The sequence below is a fragment of the Asparagus officinalis genome, unplaced genomic scaffold (assembly GCF_001876935.1).
Source record: "Asparagus officinalis unplaced genomic scaffold, Aspof.V1 AsparagusV1_Un433, whole genome shotgun sequence".
Classification (NCBI taxonomy): Eukaryota; Viridiplantae; Streptophyta; class Magnoliopsida; order Asparagales; family Asparagaceae; genus Asparagus; species Asparagus officinalis.
This window is the reverse complement of record NW_017972698.1, coordinates 41577-64896: the sequence shown is the minus strand read 5'-3', so window position 1 is coordinate 64896 and position 23320 is coordinate 41577. Positions and strand designations below refer to the sequence as shown.

Here is a 23320-nt window from a genome sequence, read left to right as displayed (position 1 = left end):
TACCAGCAGTTAGTAACCCAAATACAAATGACACCCAACAAAAATCCCCAAATCGTACATGTTTTAATAGAGAGGCCAAGAGCATTACTCCAAACTTGAGCATCGACCAATAATCTTGTAACGATGGCAATAACATTATGACAACGCTGATGCTTAAGAAATCCCATCACAAGCGCATCATATTCATTCATCCTCTACATCGGCAACAAACTAAACACTTTAGAGAACCCTATAATTACAGAACCAACCTAAACACCTCCAAATGAGTGAAAAAAGAGAAGCAAAAATTTCAGCTTCTGCAAATCAACTCGACTAATATAAATACAAGTAGAGACAAAAACCAGAGCATAATCACTGTTCCTAAAAAAAAAAAAAAAATCAAACGCTTATTCCTGCACAATTTCATTCATTCCCTATATTGGCAACAAAAGGAACGAGACGCTTATAATCCCTCTTCCTTCCGAGAGCACAAGTATCAAGAACTCGCCCCAACATCAACCTCGTGTTCTGAAGCGCCACCTCTCTCTCCGACAACCCACTCTCGTTCACCCCAGGACCCGCTTGACCTCCAACACCAACCCCGAAAGCCGAGCCAGTCATATACTGCAAAGGCCCACTTCGAGCCTTAAATGAGTTTTGAGATGCAAGCATCATCCCTTGAAGAGCTCTCTCCATCCCAAATCCATTCTCGCCAAACCCAAACTCATCCATATGGCCTCCTGTCGAGCTGCTGCAGCTCTGTAGCAGAGCTTCAAGCACACTCAATGCCTCCCAGCACAATGTGCTTTCAACTAGCTGAGACACAATTGCATATACCTGTGGGCTTTGAGCTACATCAACCGGGGTTTGTTGAAGAAGCGCTTTCAGCATTAAAAGGATAACTCGCTGGTAGTAAACTGGCCCTCTCTCGAGGAGCCTCAGCAAGTGACTGAACGCTAAGGATGAGTGTTTTGGGAACCACTCGGCACAAATTAGCGGGGATGCGAGTGTGAAGAGATCTTCAGTGGATGTGATCTCACCTCGTGAATAGGAGAGGAAAACTTGGGCGAGATCGTCCAGAGATTTTGCCCGACACCAGAATGAGATGTTGGATGCGACCGAGCATGCTTTTTGATATTGCTGCTGTACAGGGCTCAGGTCTCTGCTGAGCTGTAGCCCGAGCCAGGGGAGTAGGCCAGTGATATGCATCAATAGCCTTGTGTCAGGACTTCCAAATATAGAATCACATGAGGGGATTGTTATACGAGAGAGGACTTCTATGGCGGTTACTTGGCTAACTGCTGACATTAGGCCTTTTAGTACAAGAGGCTGAACACCCTCGAATGCTGGCACTTTTCCTCTCTCTGATGGTAATGGCTCTCCCCCTGTTCTTGATTCTTGCCTGTTGAGCTCTGCTGCATCATAGCTGTTATTGTCAAGCTCGTCTCTAGGCATGCTTGAGAGTAGAACATTTTCAGTGGTACGATCACGAAATGATAAGCGATCAATTACTCTGGAGAAGAGCTCGAGTACTTGACAGTATATGTGCACAAAATCTGTGTGCATCATGGCAACACATCCCCAGAAAAGCTGCGGATAAAGGATCACCTTCTCTGGCTCCATATTTTCTACCATCACTTGAAGAGTCATAAGAATCTCCATAGCGAAGCCTAGAACAGCCGGAACTGGATTCCCCAAACACCTATGGAGACAACGAAGAAGCAGCACACAACTATCGCTCTTCACACTGGGCTTCAGTGCACGATAAATCTGATGGGAGCGGCAAGCAAGATGCCTCGATGTGCATTCCATTGCCCACTTGAGTGCTTCTGCTCCCCAAGTTTCACGGAGGTCCCCTTGGAAAAATATGGCATCAACCATGCTGAGTACAAGAGCAGAGAGCAAAGCGGCACTAGGGAGGTCTGGCTTCACAAGAGTTGGATCCTCATTCTCCCACATCAAGCTCCCACGCTTGGACTGGATGTACTTGATTAAACTTACTACTTGCTGTTTGTTTTCTCCCTCACTGTTCTCCACTCCATACAGTTCTAAATGCCGACCAGCAAGTGAATATAGAAGATTAACAAGAAGATGCTGGCAGTGTTCCAGCACAATGTCCTCTGAGCTATCCATGGAAACACACGTGACGTGAAAGAGCAAGGGAAGGTTCTCGCGGAAATCCTCATCATTCTCATAGGCAATCTCAGCAAGTAGAATCAATGCTATGTCAGCACTGGAGAGCTGATGTTGATTATGCCCTTGTAAAGCAGATTGAAGTTCATTGGCGTTTATGCCATGTATCCCACTACCAGAAGGATGCAAGAGATCCTCACCTGAGTTGGGGGTATCGATAAAGAGATCTCCACTATCCCGAGATACATGACGGCTCCTTAAATGACCAGTGGAACTCCTGACTCCCATCAATGGCCCAGACATGTTTATAAGTGCAGGAAGCAGCTGACCTGACCGTCCGGTAGTAGTGACTATGTTAACTTCTGGGGGCAGAGGGCTCAATGGGCCAGAGATGCTTCGGCCTGATACAGCTGAAGTTCGCCAGCTTAAATTTCCGCTCGCATTCCTAAGTGGGCCATCAAGGGATCCACGAACAAGCAAAGGTGACATATGAGGTTGGTTATCTACAACTGTTGCAATTTGAGCTGCAGTTGGCCCTTGAGAAAACTCCAAAACACAGTTTGCTGTTGCGTCCCCCTTACTTGGCCTAACTGGTTCATCAGTGTCCTCTAGCATTCTCTGAGATAACTCACAAACCAAATGATCAATGGTTTGCTGAGGGCAGATACGTGCAAGATATAAACTCACTCGTTTGGCAACCGGAAAGTATGTGGCGAAAGCTCCGCTTATTTCTGCTGATGTGTTAGAATCACAATCTTCAATACCTTGGGTGATTAAAAAGTTGAGAACTGGAATAATGTTGCGGGTATTGCTAGCCACAGTACTCCAAAGCTTTTCAATCTCATCGGGAAACTGATCTCCATGTTTCATTGTTACATAGTAAAGACTTTTCAGTAGCCTCTGGCTCCAGCCAGAATCCCATAATTTCTGAAAGTTGAGGTTCTCAATCCATGGGGCCATACAAGTCAGAACCTGATGCTGTGCAATTATATCCACTGCATCTAGTTGCCGTTGCAGGAGTTCTTCACACAGGCGCTCACTAAGCTCAGGATGGTCTTTTGCGAGCTTGGAGGAGAGCTTGTATTGAAACTGTTGGTAGGAGTCGGGGAGGTTGCCAACAACAGAAGCTCGGTAATGGCCACTGCTCTCAGTGTCATCCAAAGCCCACTCACGAACAGAGAGAGTTTCCAACATTTGGAGGGCATTATCACGGATATGTCTAGATGGATCAACCACCTTGTAGAGGATCAAGCTTAATATACTCTGGACCTCACATTTGGGAATTTCCTGGCGCATATAGACTTCGGCCAGTACACTAAAGTAACCGTCTGAAATGGACGAATCTGGAGAGTAGCACTAGAATGGAATAAAAGAAACTATCCATTAGATAGATAGTGTTACTGTAAAAAATGATGATGATATAAAATATAAATAATTGAACAAATAAACTTGAAGTAAGAAAAGCAGGGTCCTTTAAAGCTAAGCCATGAACGATCAGACAAGGCTCTTCCAATTTGGACCTGCTTGCAAGCCAACATTAGTAGGACACGTAGATCATTATCAACGCCATCATCTATGTCTTCTATTCCTTGATTAATTGACTATGGAACACAACTCAAAGTCGAGAAATCTCTTCAAAAAAATTGCAAATGAAGTTAGAAACCTCAGTATCAGATGTGGACTGCTGTTCTAATTTTCATTTTCTGGGCATTGCTAGTCATAATTTCAACGCTTTCGACAGCTTCAGATTAGAGTTTATTAGATTGTTGGTTTAAAAAATAAATTAAAAATAAAATTACTTTCAAATTTCAAAAATAATAAAGACAATTGGCAATGCTTTTTGACTAATGTAAGTAAACAGATGTTCTAGAGCACCCACCTATCCCTCATACATGAGATGTGCTCCTCTACACCAATCAATATCAAGGAAAAAAAGCCCTATAGGATGCTCGATTTGCTGATGGTGGAATCAAACTCAGTACCGCTTGCTTATTTCATCTAGCCACTTTACTTAATATTGGTACTGAGCACATTTTTTAGACAATTAATGAAGATTATAATAAGGTCCAAGGTATTATCTCTTTGAAGAATTTGATTATTGAGAGATGATTGTGTTGACCATTTAAATGGAATCAATTAGGAGAATTCACACGTTTAGATTCATCGGTTTTGTTGTTTATTTTCAAAGCAATACCTTCAAACCAACTTTTTGTTCCTCAAATATTACCGCAGGGTGCCAAACTAGCGCCTAGGTGCTAGGTCTAGGAGGATTCCTTTTTTTGTTTAAGTGGTGTCAGAGAAGGTTTCGGTTAAGGTCGGATAAGTTGGAGGAGGTGTTTGTAGTCCGTGGAGGAGGCCGGAGGAGTTTGGAGGTTTGAGGACGAAGAGACAGCAATGGAGCAGATGATGACCAAGACCTAAGTGTCGCAGTCAACGTAAGCGGCGTCCGCTCCACTAGCCGCTCCCAAGACCTAGGTGGGCTGCCTAGGTACCATATACACCTAGAGGCGGGAGCCTAGCGCTAGGAGAAAGCTTTTTAAAACATTAGCTACTAGACACTTTGTTTCTTTCTAAAACCCACCCATTATCTTCACAAGCACTTCCTCATAAGATCTTTTGAAATATAAATAAAAGAATGTAAACCTACTGACCTACCTATCTCTCAGTTAATCATTTGATTAGGCGAGTAGCTTCCATGGTTAACCTTCTTGTCATAAAATTAATTTTGCTTCAAGAGGGTGCAAAGAAAAAGTAAGCACATGATTCAATCACGGCAAATATATTAGATGGTAGAACATGGGATGTGGAAGCTGAACAATACTAGTATGTTTCATGATGGTAGAACATTGGATGCTATAACTTCACATTAAATAGGTTTATGCACTAGGAAAAGCAGGAAATTTCTTTCTAGAAAAAGTAAAATTCTGAGATATCACTTCATTGAAGTTGAGTAAGAGGTATTAAGTTACATAGTATTGAGCTGCCAAAATATACCTGTAAAATGTTCAATATAAGCTAAATTCCAGATGTGAAACTGGTATGAAAATCAGAAACTAAAACAGAGAAGCATGAAATGAGAAGCACCTGGTCAATGCAAGCTGGAAATAAGTCCAGATTTGTCTGAAGAAGATTTCTTAAAGCTGTTTTAGCTAATGGAATTCGTAGGTGCCCGCCTTTGTGTTTGTCACGTCCACCAGCTACACGGCTACCATCTGTGTACTTGGGATAAGGTGGTGCTCTAGGATCAGCTGGTGAACAGCCGAATGGTGCTCTGGGAGCTGAATCCTTAAACAAACTGTTAATCCAGTTTATTACCCGTCCAGACATCTTCCTTGCATTATCATCAAAACAAGGTCCATGTAAAAGAGAGGCAATAGCATTCATTGATGCCCATTGGATTGCCTCCACTTGTTCAAGTACCTCTTTATCAAACATGATTCTATCTATAGATTCCCTTGACCTATTATGTTGACCTGACTTGTAACGTTCAACTTCCCTGCGGTAGTCACTGCTGCTTTCTTGTCCCCATGTGCTTCCCGATTCATCACACCAGGTAATAAGGAGATCAAAAAGTCTCCTTCGAGCCCGTGTATCAAACTTTTCTGACTTTGAGTCCACAAATTCAGGAGCAAGGTATCTTATAACAGAAGCTAATGCATAACGAAGAGGCTGCAAGTCTTGGAAGCTATCAGAAGGTGAAAATGAAAGCATCCGGCATGTTTCATCAATGAATTTAAGAAAATGTAAACGAAACACAGGTTTACGGCCTAGCATCCCTGGCCAAATATTTTCAGCCACAGTACGGTGTATATTTGCAATGTGGCCACGAATTTCTTCCCGACGGAACTTCTGATTCTGCTGCATGTGAAAATTTGTAATTGGCATAGTTTCATCAAAACGAATTATAGAGTAAAAGTTGTACAGAAGTTAAAAAGCGTTGCAAGGAAAAAAAAATCTGATTTTCCGATAAGCTTAATCCCCACACATTTCAATAATGCTCATTATTCCAATTTTAAAAAAAATCAAATGTTTCTAAAAGTAGCTGTCAACAAAACTATGTAGCTGTCATCAGGCATGTTTATTATATGTGGGATGGTGTCTGCAACAGTTTTAATTTAAGACTTCAAGTTATGTTCAATCTACAAGGAAAAATCTATCACTCACAAGAACGGACAAAAAGGTAACCCTAAACTTCACAAGCTACTAAAGATGAGCACTAAACAACATTTTAAATGCGTAATTTCAAGTTTCTGCATTTTACTTATGTGAGCTGGTACCCAAGTAGAAAGATGAAAGTTCAGCAATTAGTTCTTGTACCTTCCATTTTGGCTTTCCCTCTGACTCTGTTGACACCTCTTCAACAAAAGACGAAAGCTCACCAAACATAATCTCACATAATTCGAGATGTGAACGACCAAGAGCAGTAGTCGCTGCATGCTAAAAAAGACATGCCCATTAATGATTTAAACAACATAGACTTTGCAATATCACCTCAATATATGCATCTGAAGGATGAGATGTATCACCAAATCATATAAATGTATTACATGAATCAGACGAGACATTTATGGAAAAGCAAATGAGTTCACTAGTTCATGCATTTTCAAGAGTTCATGATCAATTGGAGGCAAACGCAAATACGAACAAAGAATTTAGAAAGAACTTAATTCAATAGTTTGAAATATTGCAATTCTCTCATAACAAAATCAATAGATGAATTCAGCCTTTAATATGCCAAAAAAAAAGGCAACTAGAGAATAGCTTCAGGATATCACCCAGTAACAGTGTAACACAAGGTGGCTTGCAAATCTGAAGACAACATGCAAGATGCATGTTGAAGACTAATATGCCCATCACACATTTAAAAAAAAATGTAAGATACTGAAATTTATAATAAAACCAGCGACCGCAGTTGCAATTCCTTGAACTCCTTTCAGAGAGCATAAAGAAAAGGAATCGCAGTAAACTTTTCTTCAGTTAGACAAGTATTATCACCTCCTTCATGTCAATACAAATATGATGGAGACCCAGGAGCCACCTGACACTGATAGAATTATGATTCAATGTGTTATTCCACAATTTCTTTCTCTAATCTTTGCATTTTCACCTAAAAACATCAATTTTCCAAACCATGTGGACCTTGTTTTGCAGATCTTGATGTCAATATCTTCAAAATTTTCTAATAATTACTTCATGTGGCTTCTGGTCATTCTGATAATTTTAGAATTGTTTCTTGAGTTTTTGACCATTAACTGATGTTGATTTAATGTCTTTCGGGCATAGCAGGGATCAGCTAACTGCTAAGTACTGAGTTCCCCGGGGGCGGGGGCGGGCGGGGGGAACCCACCAGTCAGAACATGTTTTCCAGGCTAACCTACAAATTAAACAAAACACTGTTTGGAGAATTAATAGAAAACTTTTTGTCAAGCTAATAAAAAAAAGTATTTATTAGATATTCAAAAAAAATTCTTAAGAAGGGCCATGGATTTATCATCCTAAACATTTTATTCCTCATTAATTAACCCAAGTAATTAGAATTTTGGTTATAGAAATCTTCACAGACAGAAGTATCATCATGAGAACGTACAGCATGTGTCTCTGATCCATGCCTTAGTGATGGAAAAATGAGGTGAAAAAGCTCTCTAGCTGTTGTGATGCCCCCTTCTTCTCTACTGTCAGGTGGACAGGAGCATGCAAACAAGGCATACATTAGCCACTGATCCAGTTTGCTTTCTGCATCTTGTGATTGATGAGCCTTGCCACCTAATTCTGTGGGAGTAATATGAGCTAGTCTCTGCACAACCTCCAGCCTGAAAAAACCAACAAGAAATTACAATTTACAAAGGAATAGTAACCTGTCAAGAATAAGGTAGAACCACATCCCAGTTTTTCCATAGGTATATTAAACCAAAACTATTTAAAAAATCATGCCACTAAAATTACAAATGCATGCATATACGTTTGACAGAAGTTGTACCCAAGTAAAATTAAGTGGTATGAAAGCAAAGTCTTAAACATTGCACTCTAGTAGGATGCACTATTTATACACAGGACTTGCATCTAAACATATTAAATAAGTTACATACAATTGACTAAATAACTCAATAGTACCTGTCAATCATGTTTATCAAGTGGACAACTTTCAATTCTGACAGACAAGTACAACCCATGAATGTTATTATTAGAATAAAACTGCACTGGACAAGAGACATAATCTGAGCATAGGACATAACACTAAAAGAAGAAAAGCGAGTGTTACATAGATATATAGCATTGCAAAATACTACAAGACACTCCCACAGTCATTTCCCACTGAGTCTGTTAAAAGGGTAGTCCAATATGTTTTATTCCAGTAGAAACTCAAAAAATCTGTGAAAAACAATGTGACTCTCCCTGCCATTAAGTGCCTGTAGATGCATCAAGTATGCACATTTGCTACACATAAACGCAATTCACAACCAAGATCTAATACAAGATAAAGATGAAGAATAATATATTTTGTGCTCCCCAAATGAATGTTAGAAGGCAGGTTACGAAGTCATTATCGACTACAAGCAACAAGAAACCTTATAACATCTTCTCCCACATCAAATCTCTTAAGAATATAGACCATTTCTCCCAGGTGAAATCATTTATAGTGCATCAAAAAATCCCTAGGAATTCTAAACATCACCTTCTCCCTGCCAGTCCAATACAACCCAAGGAGAAGGCAATTCTACATATAAACTCCTAGGAGTGCTCTGCATCGTCCACCACTTGGTTTGGATACCTATCCAGATAATTTATGAATACAAGACATAAGGCAACAATATTGTGCATTTATCTGCATACTAGCATGTCAGAATTAGGCAGCAAGTAATAGACCAGAACCTGCATCATCAAAACTTCCGGTTGACACAACAGAGTTGTGAAGAACATAATGGAATGTTGAGAGCATCATAATCAACAATTACCTAACATCAACTCATCTGCAATTTCTACAGGGTATGGAACTAAACCACCTGTCGATTGGACTGACTCATAAGATTAAAAAAATTCTACAATTTAATAAAAGGTAAACAGGAAGGTTCACTTTGCAAATGGTTTTGGTTGACATTAAGCAGTATGCAGAACACCCACTACATTGTGCCCGTTCTTAAGATTTCATCATTTAACCAAACGTAAGCAACAGTTTTATCAATTTATGCCACACGAGAAATTTAACAGCATTAGTCAATAATGTGTAATCAAGGCAGGCACCAAAAGTTTTATCATCAAGTCAAGTTAGAGCATGCAGTATGGAGATGATTAGATTTCAAATTACTTTATCGAAATGAACTATAAGTTACTTTTATAAAACCCCAATTTAGCCTCAAAACAAATCCAGGACTAGTACAACAAAGAAACAACTCATTTGCATTAACCACATGTACAATTTGCATAATAAAATAAATAAATAAAATACCACTTACCTCCAAAATTTCTATAGATCTATCCCTCCTTAACGTCGCATTAAGAATTGCATCGAGGAAGGCATATTGCAAAAAGACTTACTCATCAGTTAAATATTCACCTCATCCAACCTCCTTCATTTATTTTTTTCTTTGTTTCTTGTATCACTCCTGGTTTACTTTATCCAGATTCCATAACCTAATACAAGACCTCTTACTTCCTTGCTTCCTCCTAAAACCCAAGGACTCTAACCATACCACACCACTAATACCCAAATCTCAAGAGCGTAACCTTAAACCTACCTTCTCCTCCTTGCTCTTATAGCTAGCAGCCCCAACTTATTGCTCCATATTTAAATTGAGAAGGAAACCCAAATGTAATCTTAAGATAAGAAGGACAACATCATTTATTATAATTGATATAGGCACCAGCTTTGCTTCAAACCCTCCGTGGTCTTAGCACCCTTAAAGCACATACTAGAAGTAACTGTCTGTGAGGTAATAGAGAAGTTTCTAGTTTGATAGGCGGGTTAGATTCTTGGTTGTAGATTTAATAACAGGTAGTCTTGGTTAGGTAAATGAGTGAGTTTAGGGCTTGGGATGTGACATGTCTTTTATTGCAAAATGTCTTTTTTATTTGAAGAACTGCCATTTTCTTGATTAATCACCATTTGTGGAATATTTGAAGCATAGCATTTCAAGAAAGGTACGTCTGATTTAAATAAATTGAACGATACAACATAATTTCTACAATTTTCAACTTTAAATGGACCAAGGGTATTAATGTCAACTTCTAAATGCCCTCTGAGTCCATGAGTTTGTTTTCTGAAATTGTGAAAAGTGGTGGTTACATGTACTAAACTTTGTACGGGGAAGTTAGTTTTAGCGGTGAAAGTTGACGCCTGTAAGTAGTCTCTTATACTTTTACTACATAACTTTTGAAGAAGATAAAATAGTAAACTTTTCCAAGTTGATAATGACATGAAGAGAACAGGTAAACTCTAAATAATCAGAATTTCCTTGCCTTGATTCACGCACAGAATTTGGGCAAAGTTCACCAGCATATTTGACTAGCTCACTCAGGCATTTAGCCCATCGGTTCTTATCTGGGCTTTCAAGAATAGATAATAATGTCACATCAGGAGGAACAGGATCAAACTCCCTCCTTAAATCATAAGGTCGTCCAGAGTCCCAGTAGCAGCTCTGAACGATGTCATCCTGCAACATTAAAATCTTAAAATCCATGCAGGCTATCATACAAGACAGAAGGAATAATGAAACCGGTCATTCACTGAGAGATCTCTTAAATCATTTCTCATAAATGATTTAAGAGCAAAGGCTGACGCACCAAGAAAAGAACTTACCCCATTTTCTTCCAACACATCAATGATCAATATGGGTTCTATTTCATACTTCAATCTATTATCAAACCGGTCATTCACTGAGAGATCTCTTAAATCATTTCTCAGAAATCGAACACAACGCAGCAACTCCAAAGCAGTATGCCGTATCTGAACATCCACAGAACTGAGAAAAATAAGACCAAGTGAATCCATTTCAGAAGAACGGAACTCAGATGGATCTCCTGATTGAGGAAAAGGTGACTTGAGGGACATATCACGACCCAAGCTTAGTTGTTTCATATTTTGGGAATCATTCACTAACATTTCTTCAGCTAAGCAAGCCCTCCACAAACGCATAAGTTCCACTAAGCGGCCCAGTGATGTTTGAATGAGAAGAGGAAATTCATCAGGAAGTTTCAGTATAAAATTAGCCATTCCCTTCATTACAGCATACCGACGATGAGGAAGATAGCGTACAATCCGGTTCATCACCTGCACTGCTTCTTCACGCACACCAGGATCAATGCTTATGCCATGCTGAGGAATGATTTCAGTTATTTTATCACTTCGACCGACTTCTTCTATTAAATAAGGTATGCACTTCAGCACTGACCTAAAAAGGGACCCTTGAGATTTCTCCTTGGCTACAGTATCTGGAAAAGTTTATCAATACAGTTCATATGAGCCTATGAATAAATACTCCGCATAGAGTTTTCCAGACTAAAGATATGAATATATAAATACATCAAACATTCAATATGATGTTGATGAAGAGAGAGACTGAAGTTAGATGTGCATCCAAAACTTATCAGATGTCAAAGAGTTTGAACATTACCAGAATCTGAAATATGCATTGGTTAAGTTGCAGAAAAATGGAACTGCCTATTCAGATAGGAAGGAAATCATTATACTATATATAATATATATATATATATATATAAATATATAGAGAGAGAGAAGAGAAGAGAGAGAGAGAGAGAGAGAGAGAAATGGGTATGCTTGGTACTAAGCACAAAAGGTTGTGCTTGGTAGTGAGGTGGCATAATCCCTCCACTCATTCAAATGGTTGCATATCCCCATGTACTCCTCAACCCATGTGAATGGATCCTCTATTTGAATTAGTGGAGAGGATTGTGCATGCCTCACTACCAAGCACAATTTATGCTTGGTACCAAGCATACCCATATTTCTCATATATATATATATATATATATATATATATATATATATATATATATATATATATATATATATATATATATATATATATATATATATATATATATACTATATATTATATCATATATATTTAGACCAAGCAGCGGTGCCTGTGCCGGCAACACATGTAACTAACTCACCTATTGGAGGAACCTTCAATGTTCGTACCTGCTCAAAAAGCAAGTTTTACTGTAACTTGTGAGTTGTGTAAGTGCTAGAATGTTTCAAATCCCACTATAGAGGAGCTTTCTGTAAAATGGTCATTACCATGCCCCAACATGTACAATATTCATCTAGAAAGGTAGCATGATGACTAAACAATATAAGGGGAAAGTTACATGTTTGATAATGACAGACTGATGATATAATGAAAGTTGGTTAGGACTTGGGAATGATTCTGTGAGTGACAATCTTACTTTGTCGCAACTAACTTGATCTGAGTGTCTGAGAACTACAACAGTCACATGATCAAAATCAGGATGAAATTGATATTCAAAAGAACCGTCTAGAAAATTTTCAGTGCAAAGTTGTGATGCTGCAAACCTAATTCTTGCTTCCTTAATTTTTGCACATGAGGAGGTTCCTTGTGATAGTAGGACATATGGAAACAGTTAGAAGTATTAGTTTATTAGGAAAATATGTGTTTAGGTATATGCGTTTAGTATCATATTGCCTAGAAATGAAACATTTTCGTCTTGTATCCCTACACAAAGGGATATAGTAGTATCCTCTGGCAATTAATGAGAATCTACAATCATTTGACTGTTTAAAAGAAACTAAGAAAGTTTAATTTGTTTACTTCATAGTATCTATAAAAATATGTCTTTGCTTCTGTTGAAATAAAAGAAAGAGAGATGAACTTTCTATATTCTTAGTGATTTTAAAAAAGATGTTAATACCCTATATTTATACACTTTGTAGAACACCAATAAAAGTAAAACTCCAATAAGGAAACCTATAATAGAATAAAGTCCTTAATAAGAAGGAAATCTGTAATAAACAAGAATCCTAAATAAGAAGATAAATATCTTCTAATGAAGGCAATGAATCTTCTGGATCCTCCAATAGCAGCTAACCAGTCATAAGGAAAATATATCTTATTTAAACCAGATAACCAATCAAACCAACGTCCAGCAGATATCCACATGAACTAAGGTAGAGATTAACTACATATATTGCCTTCGTCTACGATACAGTGTCATTGCACATTTATCATGTGTTATTGCTCTGCTCACAGAGTCAGAACATGCCAGTTCATAAGTGTGATGTATAGTTTCAATCATCATGTTGGAAAGTAATCTGATGTCCCATCTACACTCAAAGTGAATTTTCTTAGGCCAGTGCCCCCATATAGGTTCCCCAGTAAGCCTCTTTTATAATGAATGATTCAGCCACCTAAATGACTATTTTATAAGATACTCCAGAATATAACGACAATCGTACATGGATGTCGAACCATCCCATGTTTCTCTTTTACAGCTAGCGGCCAATTGCTTTATTAGTAACATGTTTAATGAGTCTATAAAATGCTCAAATAATGAATTATCGCAAACATCCTCTTCAAAAGCAAATCCACTTGCAAGATAAACTAATCAGCCACATCCCTCTTGCAACTATCAGATACCTTAAGATCGTACTGGATCTGTTCATAGCACTAATTAAGCATATCTAGTATCTGTGAAACTGATGGAAAACGATACCTATTGTAGCCTTGGATGAAGTAAGAAGAGCTAGGCTGTAAGCTCTATTGCAAGACCTCAGGATTGACTCAATTGCAGATCTCACTTTTGGAATATAGTGGCCAATATCATGATCTGAAATTTCAACAGAGTAAAATTAGCATCAAAACAAAAAAGCAGCTCACTTTGGCTTCAATGAAGAATATGATACCATTAAAAATCTCCAAACCAGGACGCTTGTTTGAGGAAGACATGGCGATGGCAAGCAAAGCCCTTAGACCGATAACTTTGGCTTCACTTGAACTATCCGGTTTCAGAAGCTCCAGTATCATGTGATTCATGGAGAAATCCAGGTTGCTTTCAGCTATAGTAACACAAAACTCAACAAGCTTATCATGCTGAATATCTTGTGTTAGCAAGCCTTTCTTAAGAACAGTCAGTAACTGAGAAGTTACGCTATCTAAATAGTCCCACACACGATTTCTAGGTTGATAATCTGCATAAATACTTAAATAGAACTTTACAACCCGATGCAGACAGTCTAATGCCATGGAGCGATGACTTTTATCCTGCAAAAGATGGCATATTCTGTTAAGTCTTCGTTTGGAAGTAAAGAACAGAACACTTGTTAATTGATCAAAATCCCATATGAGAGTGCAACAACAAAGGATGTCCATTAAAGGAAACAGAATTCAGTTTTACATGTAAATAAACTGCACATTAGCATAACTCACTCTTAGCTGCTTATACAAATGCTCCATATGGGGACCAAAATTAGTGTTGAAAGTTTGTGGATCCCCAAGACAAAGAAGAAGGGTCACCAATGGAAAGCCAACCTGGAAATGAAGGTTTGTTAAACAGAAAAAGTTTCAAGAGATACCAAGTATACAAATGCATCAGCATGCAACTTCCCATGTAACAAGCAATTAAAAATCTACTTGGATGAATTTAAAACATTATGCTAAAAATCAATAAGGGTTGCAAGAAGAAAGCCATTATAGAAACAGAACAAGAATCACAACGCCTTAAACCAAAGTTTCACCTAGAAACAGGACAATAGCAGCCGAATTTTTAATCCATATTGCATCGTAAGCTACAGCAATCCAAAGAATAAGCTATTATATACTTGCCAACGATAAGTATGAAGCCAACTTAATCATTAACGTCACGAGCGCATCTTAGCCCTTTGGTTCTACCAAACATCTCAAGAGTGTAATTTCATGAGAAAAATATCATCGATACACCTAATTCCTGTATAATGCCCATCTCTTACAACTACTTTGTAATAAGAGAGCTGTAGAAGCAGTATCCTCGCTTATCACAATATTTTTCGAGATATCTTTCATCATTATATTATGAGGATAACATATTGTTATTGGCTCAACAGGACAGCGAGTGCTACAGTTTCCCTTCGGACTTTTACTTGCGTCTGATGTTAATCCCAGATGACACCTTCAACCATTAGTACAAAAGTAAAAATAAAAAACATCAGATCCAGCAATAAATGAAACTCAAAATATCTACTTACCGTTAGATGTTTGCTCTGTTTGTCCATCCAATGCATCAGCTGTCCTCTAATTCGGCCAACAGCTTCATACCACAGAGTCAATGCAGGATCTACACCCAAAGGAGGCCAATTGCTTTTTCCACCCTCTGCAAGCGGTGCCAGTATGCTTGAAAGCATATTGCATAGGGCATGATGAAGTTCACTCTTTTTCCTATGGGCAGCACGATTAAGAGGGTTTGCTTTCAATACAAAGGATGCTGATGCATTCAATCCACCTTCTGTCTTAACCTAGCAGAGTTAAGAGATAGATCAGGTAATACCATCAAGAACAAAAGTCTTTCAAAATTATTTATGATTATCACAGCTTAAAGATATAATCAACAATATAGAGTATGTTTGGAACCATGCATTATAATCTACTAGGGTTATAATCCATTTGCGGATTATAATCCAAGGCCTCGTTGGGTACGCGGGAAATGGGTGCTCATTCCCACTTCTCATTCATGCTTACCAAACACAACATCTTTTTGGAAGCTAGAATGCCCATTCCGAATGATTTGGTAGGGAACAGGCATTCCCACTTAAGTGGGAATGAAAATATTAACTTAAATGCCAAACATATCATGACTGCTTAATAATTATCCATATAAAAAATAAAAAAATTTCATTCCCACTTTATTCTCTAATCACATCCAAACACGACAATGGAAATGGGCATTCCATTCTCACACCCATTCCATTCCACTCCTTCATTCCATTCTCACTTGATTTGATTTCATGTACCAAACAAAACGCAAGTGAACTATAATCCAAGTGTGTGGAAAATTAAGTGGATTATAATCTGTTTTCAAACTTTACATGTTTGGGCCTACCAAATGAGTGGATTATAATCTCTCATTGTTGTGAAAATGACCAGGTGGACCTAGTGGCTGAGTTAATAAATGGGCTTGGGAATTTTGTGCAATCATGAGGGATAAAATTGTCTTTTAATTGCTCAAACTTAATGGATTGTAATCCACCAAAAAATAAGGTAGGCTATTCTAGCCTATATTTTGGTGGATTATAATCCAAAATAATCAACTTGGCAAAAACTAAAAAAGTGGTTATAATCTACAAAAGTGGATTGTAATCCACTTTGACCATTTGCCAAACATGCTCATAGACTTTCCACTACTCCAAAAAAATATGAAAAATATCTGTTCAATTATGTGCCTTCTACCAGTATGAAAAGCTCCTCTTTGAAGGTAAGCAAAATTTACTTTTTCGCCTGGAAAACCGTGCCCAAACAATACAGGTAAATTGCTTTAAACAACCAAGCGTTATGTTTATCTCTATGGCTATGTGTGACCACGGTTTCGTATAAATTTCCCACAATGTTTTGAATATTCCAGTATCTATTACTTACTTCAAGTGGACCAAAGTTTAAAAGGATCTAAACTACCATTATTGGCAGAAAGGCAAAAAAGAAGCATGCAGCAGAATGATGCCAAAATATAACCATGGCAATGAAAATTTCATGGAGCCTTAAAAGGGAATGTAATGATTCTTAAGGCCACGTAAAAATGATGACAATAAATTGTGCACAAAGAGACAAATAGACAACACGTCTTGTGTATACTATTTATGTGTATATGTAATTCCAGTAGCATATTTGATACGTGATGCAAACATATATGTGTAGACATCTGTTGTGCAAGTTTTTGAAGGCCTCTAAGAATATCTAATGCAATAATACTCCTATACAAGTGGACTAAAAGTACTATAGATATCACTCTCATCTCAATAATTTCTCCATGTTATAAAAGCAAAATAAATTTCAGGATATGGCCTGTCACTTTCTACCATAACCATCTGCATTGAAATCACAAAATATTTTTGATGAGAAAAGAAGGAAGTCGATGTATACCCCTAATTTAAGGTAGCGCATTCCATTAATTATGCTCAGTGTCTCGCTTCTTGCAACACTAGTATCAACACGCCGTGTGTTCAGCTCCATGAAAAAACGTTCTGTCACAGAACTAAACCTGTATTGGATACGAAACAGGGAAGTCATCTCAAGTAAGCTTGATGTGGAAGGCCATAAACTCAGATTCACAAACATTATATTTGGAAGCAGCAGGCAAAAAAGTGTTGTTCCACCAATCCGTTTCAAAGTACATCTCATGTATTTTCTGCCTTGGTATAAAGGGTAGCACGTACACTTTATTGCCAATCATATACACTGTTAATTGAAGAAGGAACTGGAACAAGTATGGATACGAGATGCACAAGATAACACCATGAAGTTAGCAATGAAAAGATCCACAAGAAATTGTCATCTTTGATGTAGACTGGGTTAGCAAGAAGATACAAATTAGATAGAGAATATCAGGAAAATCAAGCAGCATGGTACACAAGTACACAACATTGAAGGATAAAAATGTCAGAACCATGAATGTGCAATATCAGCTCCCAACCCATCAAAAACGAAAAAGGAAAAAACATTAAAAAAAAGGAAAGATACCTCACCCTTCACATTCGGCATGATTTAACAGATATGAATTGTATGGTTCAATTTAGACATGTTAACTTCCCGTTTAAATCAATTGATCTACAGTTATTCAATTCAAAAATGTCAAATATAGAGCATAGGGCATCTCAGAGCCTACATGTTTGATATGATTGTCAAATATAGAGCATAGGGCATCTCAGAGCCTACATGTTTGATATGATTTAAAGTTTTGAAGTGTGGTTCAATTTAGACATGTCAATTTCTCATCTAAATCAATTAATCTATAGCTACTCAATTTATAAATTTCAAATACATAGCATGAGGCATCTCAGAGGCTACATCAAGAGTTCGGTTGATCCAGAACCTTATTTGATAACAATATTAAAGAAATTCATCTACAAAACTTTGGATTCTAAGCAAACCCTAGAACAAGAATACTACTAAACTTTTGAATTTCCGAAAAATATATATAACCTTCTAAAGAATAAAAGAGTGGTTAGTAACTTAGCATACCTGATCCTTGACAAAGCACCTAATAATTGTGCGACAAGGTCTAATAGAAGTCCTCGCAGGTCTACTAATGAAGGATATTCAACCTGGCTAACAACCCTGCAAGCAAATCAAAATGTAAATTTTCAGCATAAATTGTGCAACATGAGTTCATTATAAACTTGCATGCCTCTCGTCTAAAGTGAAACCAGATTAAAAAGACTAAAAAAGAATCTAATTTGGCGAGAGAAACGAGGTCTTCTGGACATTAACTGTGTGCTATACACTACACACCATGTAATATGTGATTGTATGAATAATCATATGTGACAAACAAGCACAAGTATAAAAAAATTATCATATGCTACTCCCATAAGATTACCTCTCATCACTATATTTCCTAGCTTCTTACAAATTTTCTCGATTATCGGAAGTAAACAATTCTCTGATATTTCGTTTTTTCTAAAACTAGTGTTATCCAATGCAGCAATATGCTACAAATAGGAAAATGTAAATCATCTGATCTTATGTGCGTGTGTATGAATAATGTATATCCTTGTCATCTGAGGAGTTTCCCTCATATAACACAATGATGTGGCGCATTCTTTACCAAGTGAATAAAGGGGAGAGAAAAACTCATAACCACACTTGGATGTGATCGGGCCACATCATTATATATGAGAGAAACCCCTCATATGACATATGATACCCATTAACCTCCTCTATATATGTGTGCGTGTTCATATATGTAATTATATATGTGAAAATATAAGTATGAGGTGGCGGCTCATTTTGCTACACACCATGTAGTATGTGATTGTATATATACTCATATGGGGCAAACAAACACAACTATAAAAAATTATCATATGCTACCCCCATAAGATTACCTCTCGTTACTATATTTCCTAGCTTTTTACAAATTTTCTCAATTATCGGAACTAACTGCAATTCTCTAATATTTTCGCTTTTCTAAAACTATTGTTGTCCAATGCAACAATATGCTACAAATAGGAAAATGTGCATCACCTGAGCTGCGTAGGAAACAATGGGCCACACAAGAGTACAAGACATTCACCAATTTGCTCCAAAGTCACAAGCAGTTTTAAGACCCCAAAAAGCGACAAATCAAGCCGCTATAGCGCCGTTAATCGCAGTCGCGGTGCTTCACCGCGCCGATAAAGGGGATAGCAGGGTGTTTTGGTGAAGAAAACTGCATTTTGCTCGAAAAGCGGTCTAAAGCGCAAAATCGCAGGTTTTAGCGCTAAACTCATCTCTTAAATCCCTCCCCGAACCCGACCCGAAACCATTAAACATAAACCCATCTCTCTCTAATTCCTGATTGTGCCCTAGCCACGTGCTCTCCCTCTTGTGCCTCTCATTCACGTCCTCCGACGATGACTTTCAGCTTTACCTCTGGTCAACGCCGCTGGCAACATCTCACGCACCAGCAGCACGTCCGGTCAAGCCCATCTCTCTCTCACGGTCTCACCTTTCTTTCTCTCATTTCCTCCGACGATACCAGAACTTCCCTCCAGCAACACTTTCCTCTGGCAACACCAGAACTTTCCTTCGGGAACACTTCCCTCTGGCAACACCAGAACTTCCCTCCGGTGACCAACATCAACAACATCTCCATCTCTATTAGGCTTCGTCTGCAACAGAGAGAAAAAAGTAATAATTTGATTTTTGAAATCAAATGCTTGTTAGTTGTAAATTTCTTATAATTTACTAATTTAAATTTTACCTATAGTAACTTATAGCAATTAGCACTTAGCACTTAGCAGATTATGATTGTACTCGAACTAATAATTATGATTATTCAATTATTCATTTACAATTACAGTTTACATGTTTAGGCATCAAGTCTGTAATTGTAGAAATTTTAGATTTTTATATGATTTTTCTTATTATTTAAAATATTTAAATATATTTATATTTGACCGCTATTTGACTATACGCTATTTGCCGCTATTTTGCCGGGATAGCCCCAAATAGCTTTAGTGGTACTTTGCCGCGACGCGACGCTATCCGCTATCAGCAACATTGATATACATACATGCATACATATATGTATGTATATATATAGAGAGAGTAATGATATTGTGAGCTAGAGAACTCAAATCAAACCTTATCGTGAGCTAGACTAATCAGCTTGTCAAATTCAAAATCAGCTCCGTACATCTTGTTCAAAAACATCATCAAATGTACATGATAAATTTTTCATAAAGTTTAGAGTCTTCTAGAATAGGAATCAAACTAGTTTAATATGTTAATTTTTCAAACAGCTTAATAATCATCCCTTTTGCACATAGATAAAATAATGATTAAAAAGTTACTATTGTATCATTCTTTTTGTAAGAGGAATGAAATTGAGCTTAAAATTTATATAATAGTTTATTGATCATCATTTATGATATGCCACTACCTTACTTACAATGTGTTGCATTTTGATTTTCTTTTAAAAATATTATATGATTTTTAAAAAGGTTACGCGTGAAATTTTATATTTAAGAAGGAGATGGAGGAATGAAAGCAATGAAACCTTCTAGAAAGAGAAGATTGAAATTTAAATTTAGAATAGAGGAGGAGGAACTGAAATTTAAACGTAATGGAATCTTCTAGAGAAGGGGTTAGGGAGGGAGGAAGATATGAGGCCCACATCAGTAAGGTATTGACAAATGACCAAATTGACCTTAACCTTTACTAAAATGAATCAAATGATCCTCTATTCTCTAACAATTTGAAGGAATAGCTACTCGTTCCTCCACTTTTTCCTACCCTCACAATGTTTTTTATTGAGTAGTGTGTATTTGAGATGACAACTTATTTTGCTAAATGAGCTATCAAGAGATAGTGGGGCACATCCTGATAGTCACATCAAAAAGTGTGGACTTTACAATATTATCTCTTGGTAGCTCATTTTGCCAAATGAGCCGCCACCTCATACCCTCAAACCCTATATGTGTTATATATAATTATATATGTGAAAAAATGAGTATGAGGTGGTAGCTCATTTTGCTATCTATGCCACTAACAGATGGCCTAGTGGCAATGCCCACCTTGCTTGTCACATCGAAAGGTATGAGTCTCTCCACTCTATTTCCCAGTAGCTTATTTTGCTAAATGAGCTACCACCTCACATCCATCCAACCAAAAACATGCACATCTACCCACGCACGCACGCACATATACATATACATATACATATGCATACATACATTCACAATATGTGTGTACATAGTACACATTGAGATATATATTAGGTGCATGTGCGGGTGAGGGTGCGGGTGCGGGTGAGGGTGCACGCATGTGAGTACTAATGCTCTATTGTAAATAAGAATAGAAAGGAGAAGTAATCTATCTAACTTACTCAAATAACAAAGTGCTTTCCAATGAACAGCCTTATTGTGATAATTAGGCCTGGCCTTTACAAAGGCAGAATCCACAAATTTCATTTCTGGACATGGTAACAATCTCCTTGCAACAGCTTAAGAATAAAGATGTCCTTTTATTTATTCCAGCCCAGTGTATAGAAAGAACAGGTTAAATCAAAGAACGTCTCTCCAGGATAACTTTGTACATATCAGTTATATAATGGCAATATGTCTTAAGTCTTGACTAGTCAACAATAACCTCAGTATTTTGGAGAATCACAAATGAAAAGATTATTGGTGCAAAGTCTGACAATTAATCAACTTCAGGTTTCAATGACTACCATAGTTAAAATGCACTTGCTTAGGAGTGGATACCTGACAATTTTGGTAACAGACATTTTTGTCAAAACAGAATACTCAGAAAGGGTGGATAGTAAGTTACATCATGTGTTTCATTGAGTCTCCTACCAAACTCATACCATCAGTATATCAAAACTTCTACTATTAATCACACTCCAGTATCATCTCACTTCCTAGCTCCTTCAAATCCTGATTGCACCTTTTAAGTTCTTCATGATTATTTTCAGAAATCTTTTTTCTACTGCCCAGCAGGAAGACTCTAATTGCAAAGTTAAAAAGGGCTGCAACAGGAATTGAATAACTGGTCTAGGGAAGATACTCCTCAATAAAAGATTGAGCAGCTTTCAAAGCGGTTGTCGAATATCAAATTCAGTGTGGTACCTCTCAATTCCTGACCCAATTGCCAAACATAGACTAGTCTTCAACAACTGTAAGGACTGGCTTAGACAAAACAAAACAAAACAAAAAAAAAACAGAGAATCTCGGTTGCAACTTGGTGATAGGAACACCAAGTCCTGCATGCAGCATTGCAGCACATAAATGACAATTCCAAGGAATATGATCAAGCACCTTGTTTCTTTAGTCAGATCATACAATGGTTACCGATTGCTGTCCATGGGAACAATAGCACCAAATTTTATGAAGAGTTATTCGACAAAGATCATTATGTGAATATACTTTCCAAGTTAGTGGTTAAGAGGCAGTTGACAGTGATGCGGAGAACTGACTTATTAGGGAAATATCAGCTAAATAGATTGAAGCAGCATTCTTCAAATAAACCCAGACAAAAGTCCAGAACCAGATGGCCATAGTGCAGCTTTCTTCAAGAGGAACTGGAATCAAGGATGTAATAACTGTCATTAAGTCCTTTTATTATTATTTTTTATTTTTTTGTCAGAAGGCTATTTTTATAGGAAGTTAATCATACATTCATCGTTTTGGTTCTTCTATATTCTATTGCAACTGCATTAGCTGATTTTAGAATGATCACCTGTCGTAACATCATCGTTTGTAAGCTCATTACAAAAATCCCAACCAACAGACTGAAGAATAGAGAGTAATTGGAGATTTAATATGTAATTGGAGATTTAATATCTCATATAGACTTGGATTTCAAAATAGGGGAAAATGGTAATTCATTTGAAACATCTCCCTTTCATACTAAAACCTTCCCACATACCATCTCCCACCATATTAGTTGATTCATCATTAGTTTCACTGACAAGCAACTCAATGTATCACAATAGAAAGCTAAGAAGACTATGCTCTATGTTAAACAGCTTATTAAACAATATTAAGATGCAACAATACCCA

At 37.5% G+C, this 23320-nt stretch overlaps 1 protein-coding gene across 3 annotated transcripts in view; it reads right to left on the bottom strand.

Moving 5' to 3' along the window:
• Positions 1-84: 84 nt before the first annotated feature.
• LOC109827782 (cell polarity protein mor2) overlaps positions 85-23320 on the bottom strand; it is a 35141-nt gene continuing 11905 nt past the window's right edge. For 2 of the 3 annotated variants that reach the window (XM_020394798.1, XM_020394797.1), the window contains exons 6-17: positions 18294-18389; positions 17196-17313; positions 15311-15577; positions 14517-14618; positions 13994-14351; positions 13804-13917; positions 10907-11538; positions 10567-10760; positions 7700-7922; positions 6430-6549; positions 5197-5970; positions 85-3468 (exon numbers count right to left, since the gene is read on the bottom strand). In XM_020394798.1, the coding sequence (XP_020250387.1) occupies positions 403-3468; positions 5197-5970; positions 6430-6549; positions 7700-7922; positions 10567-10760; positions 10907-11538; positions 13804-13917; positions 13994-14351; positions 14517-14618; positions 15311-15577; positions 17196-17313; positions 18294-18389 (6064 nt within the window). In that variant the 3' untranslated portion in view covers positions 85-402. The remainder of the gene's footprint in view (positions 3469-5196; positions 5971-6429; positions 6550-7699; positions 7923-10566; positions 10761-10906; positions 11539-13803; positions 13918-13993; positions 14352-14516; positions 14619-15310; positions 15578-17195; positions 17314-18293; positions 18390-23320) is intronic. The other variant, XM_020394800.1, reaches the window with a different exon arrangement.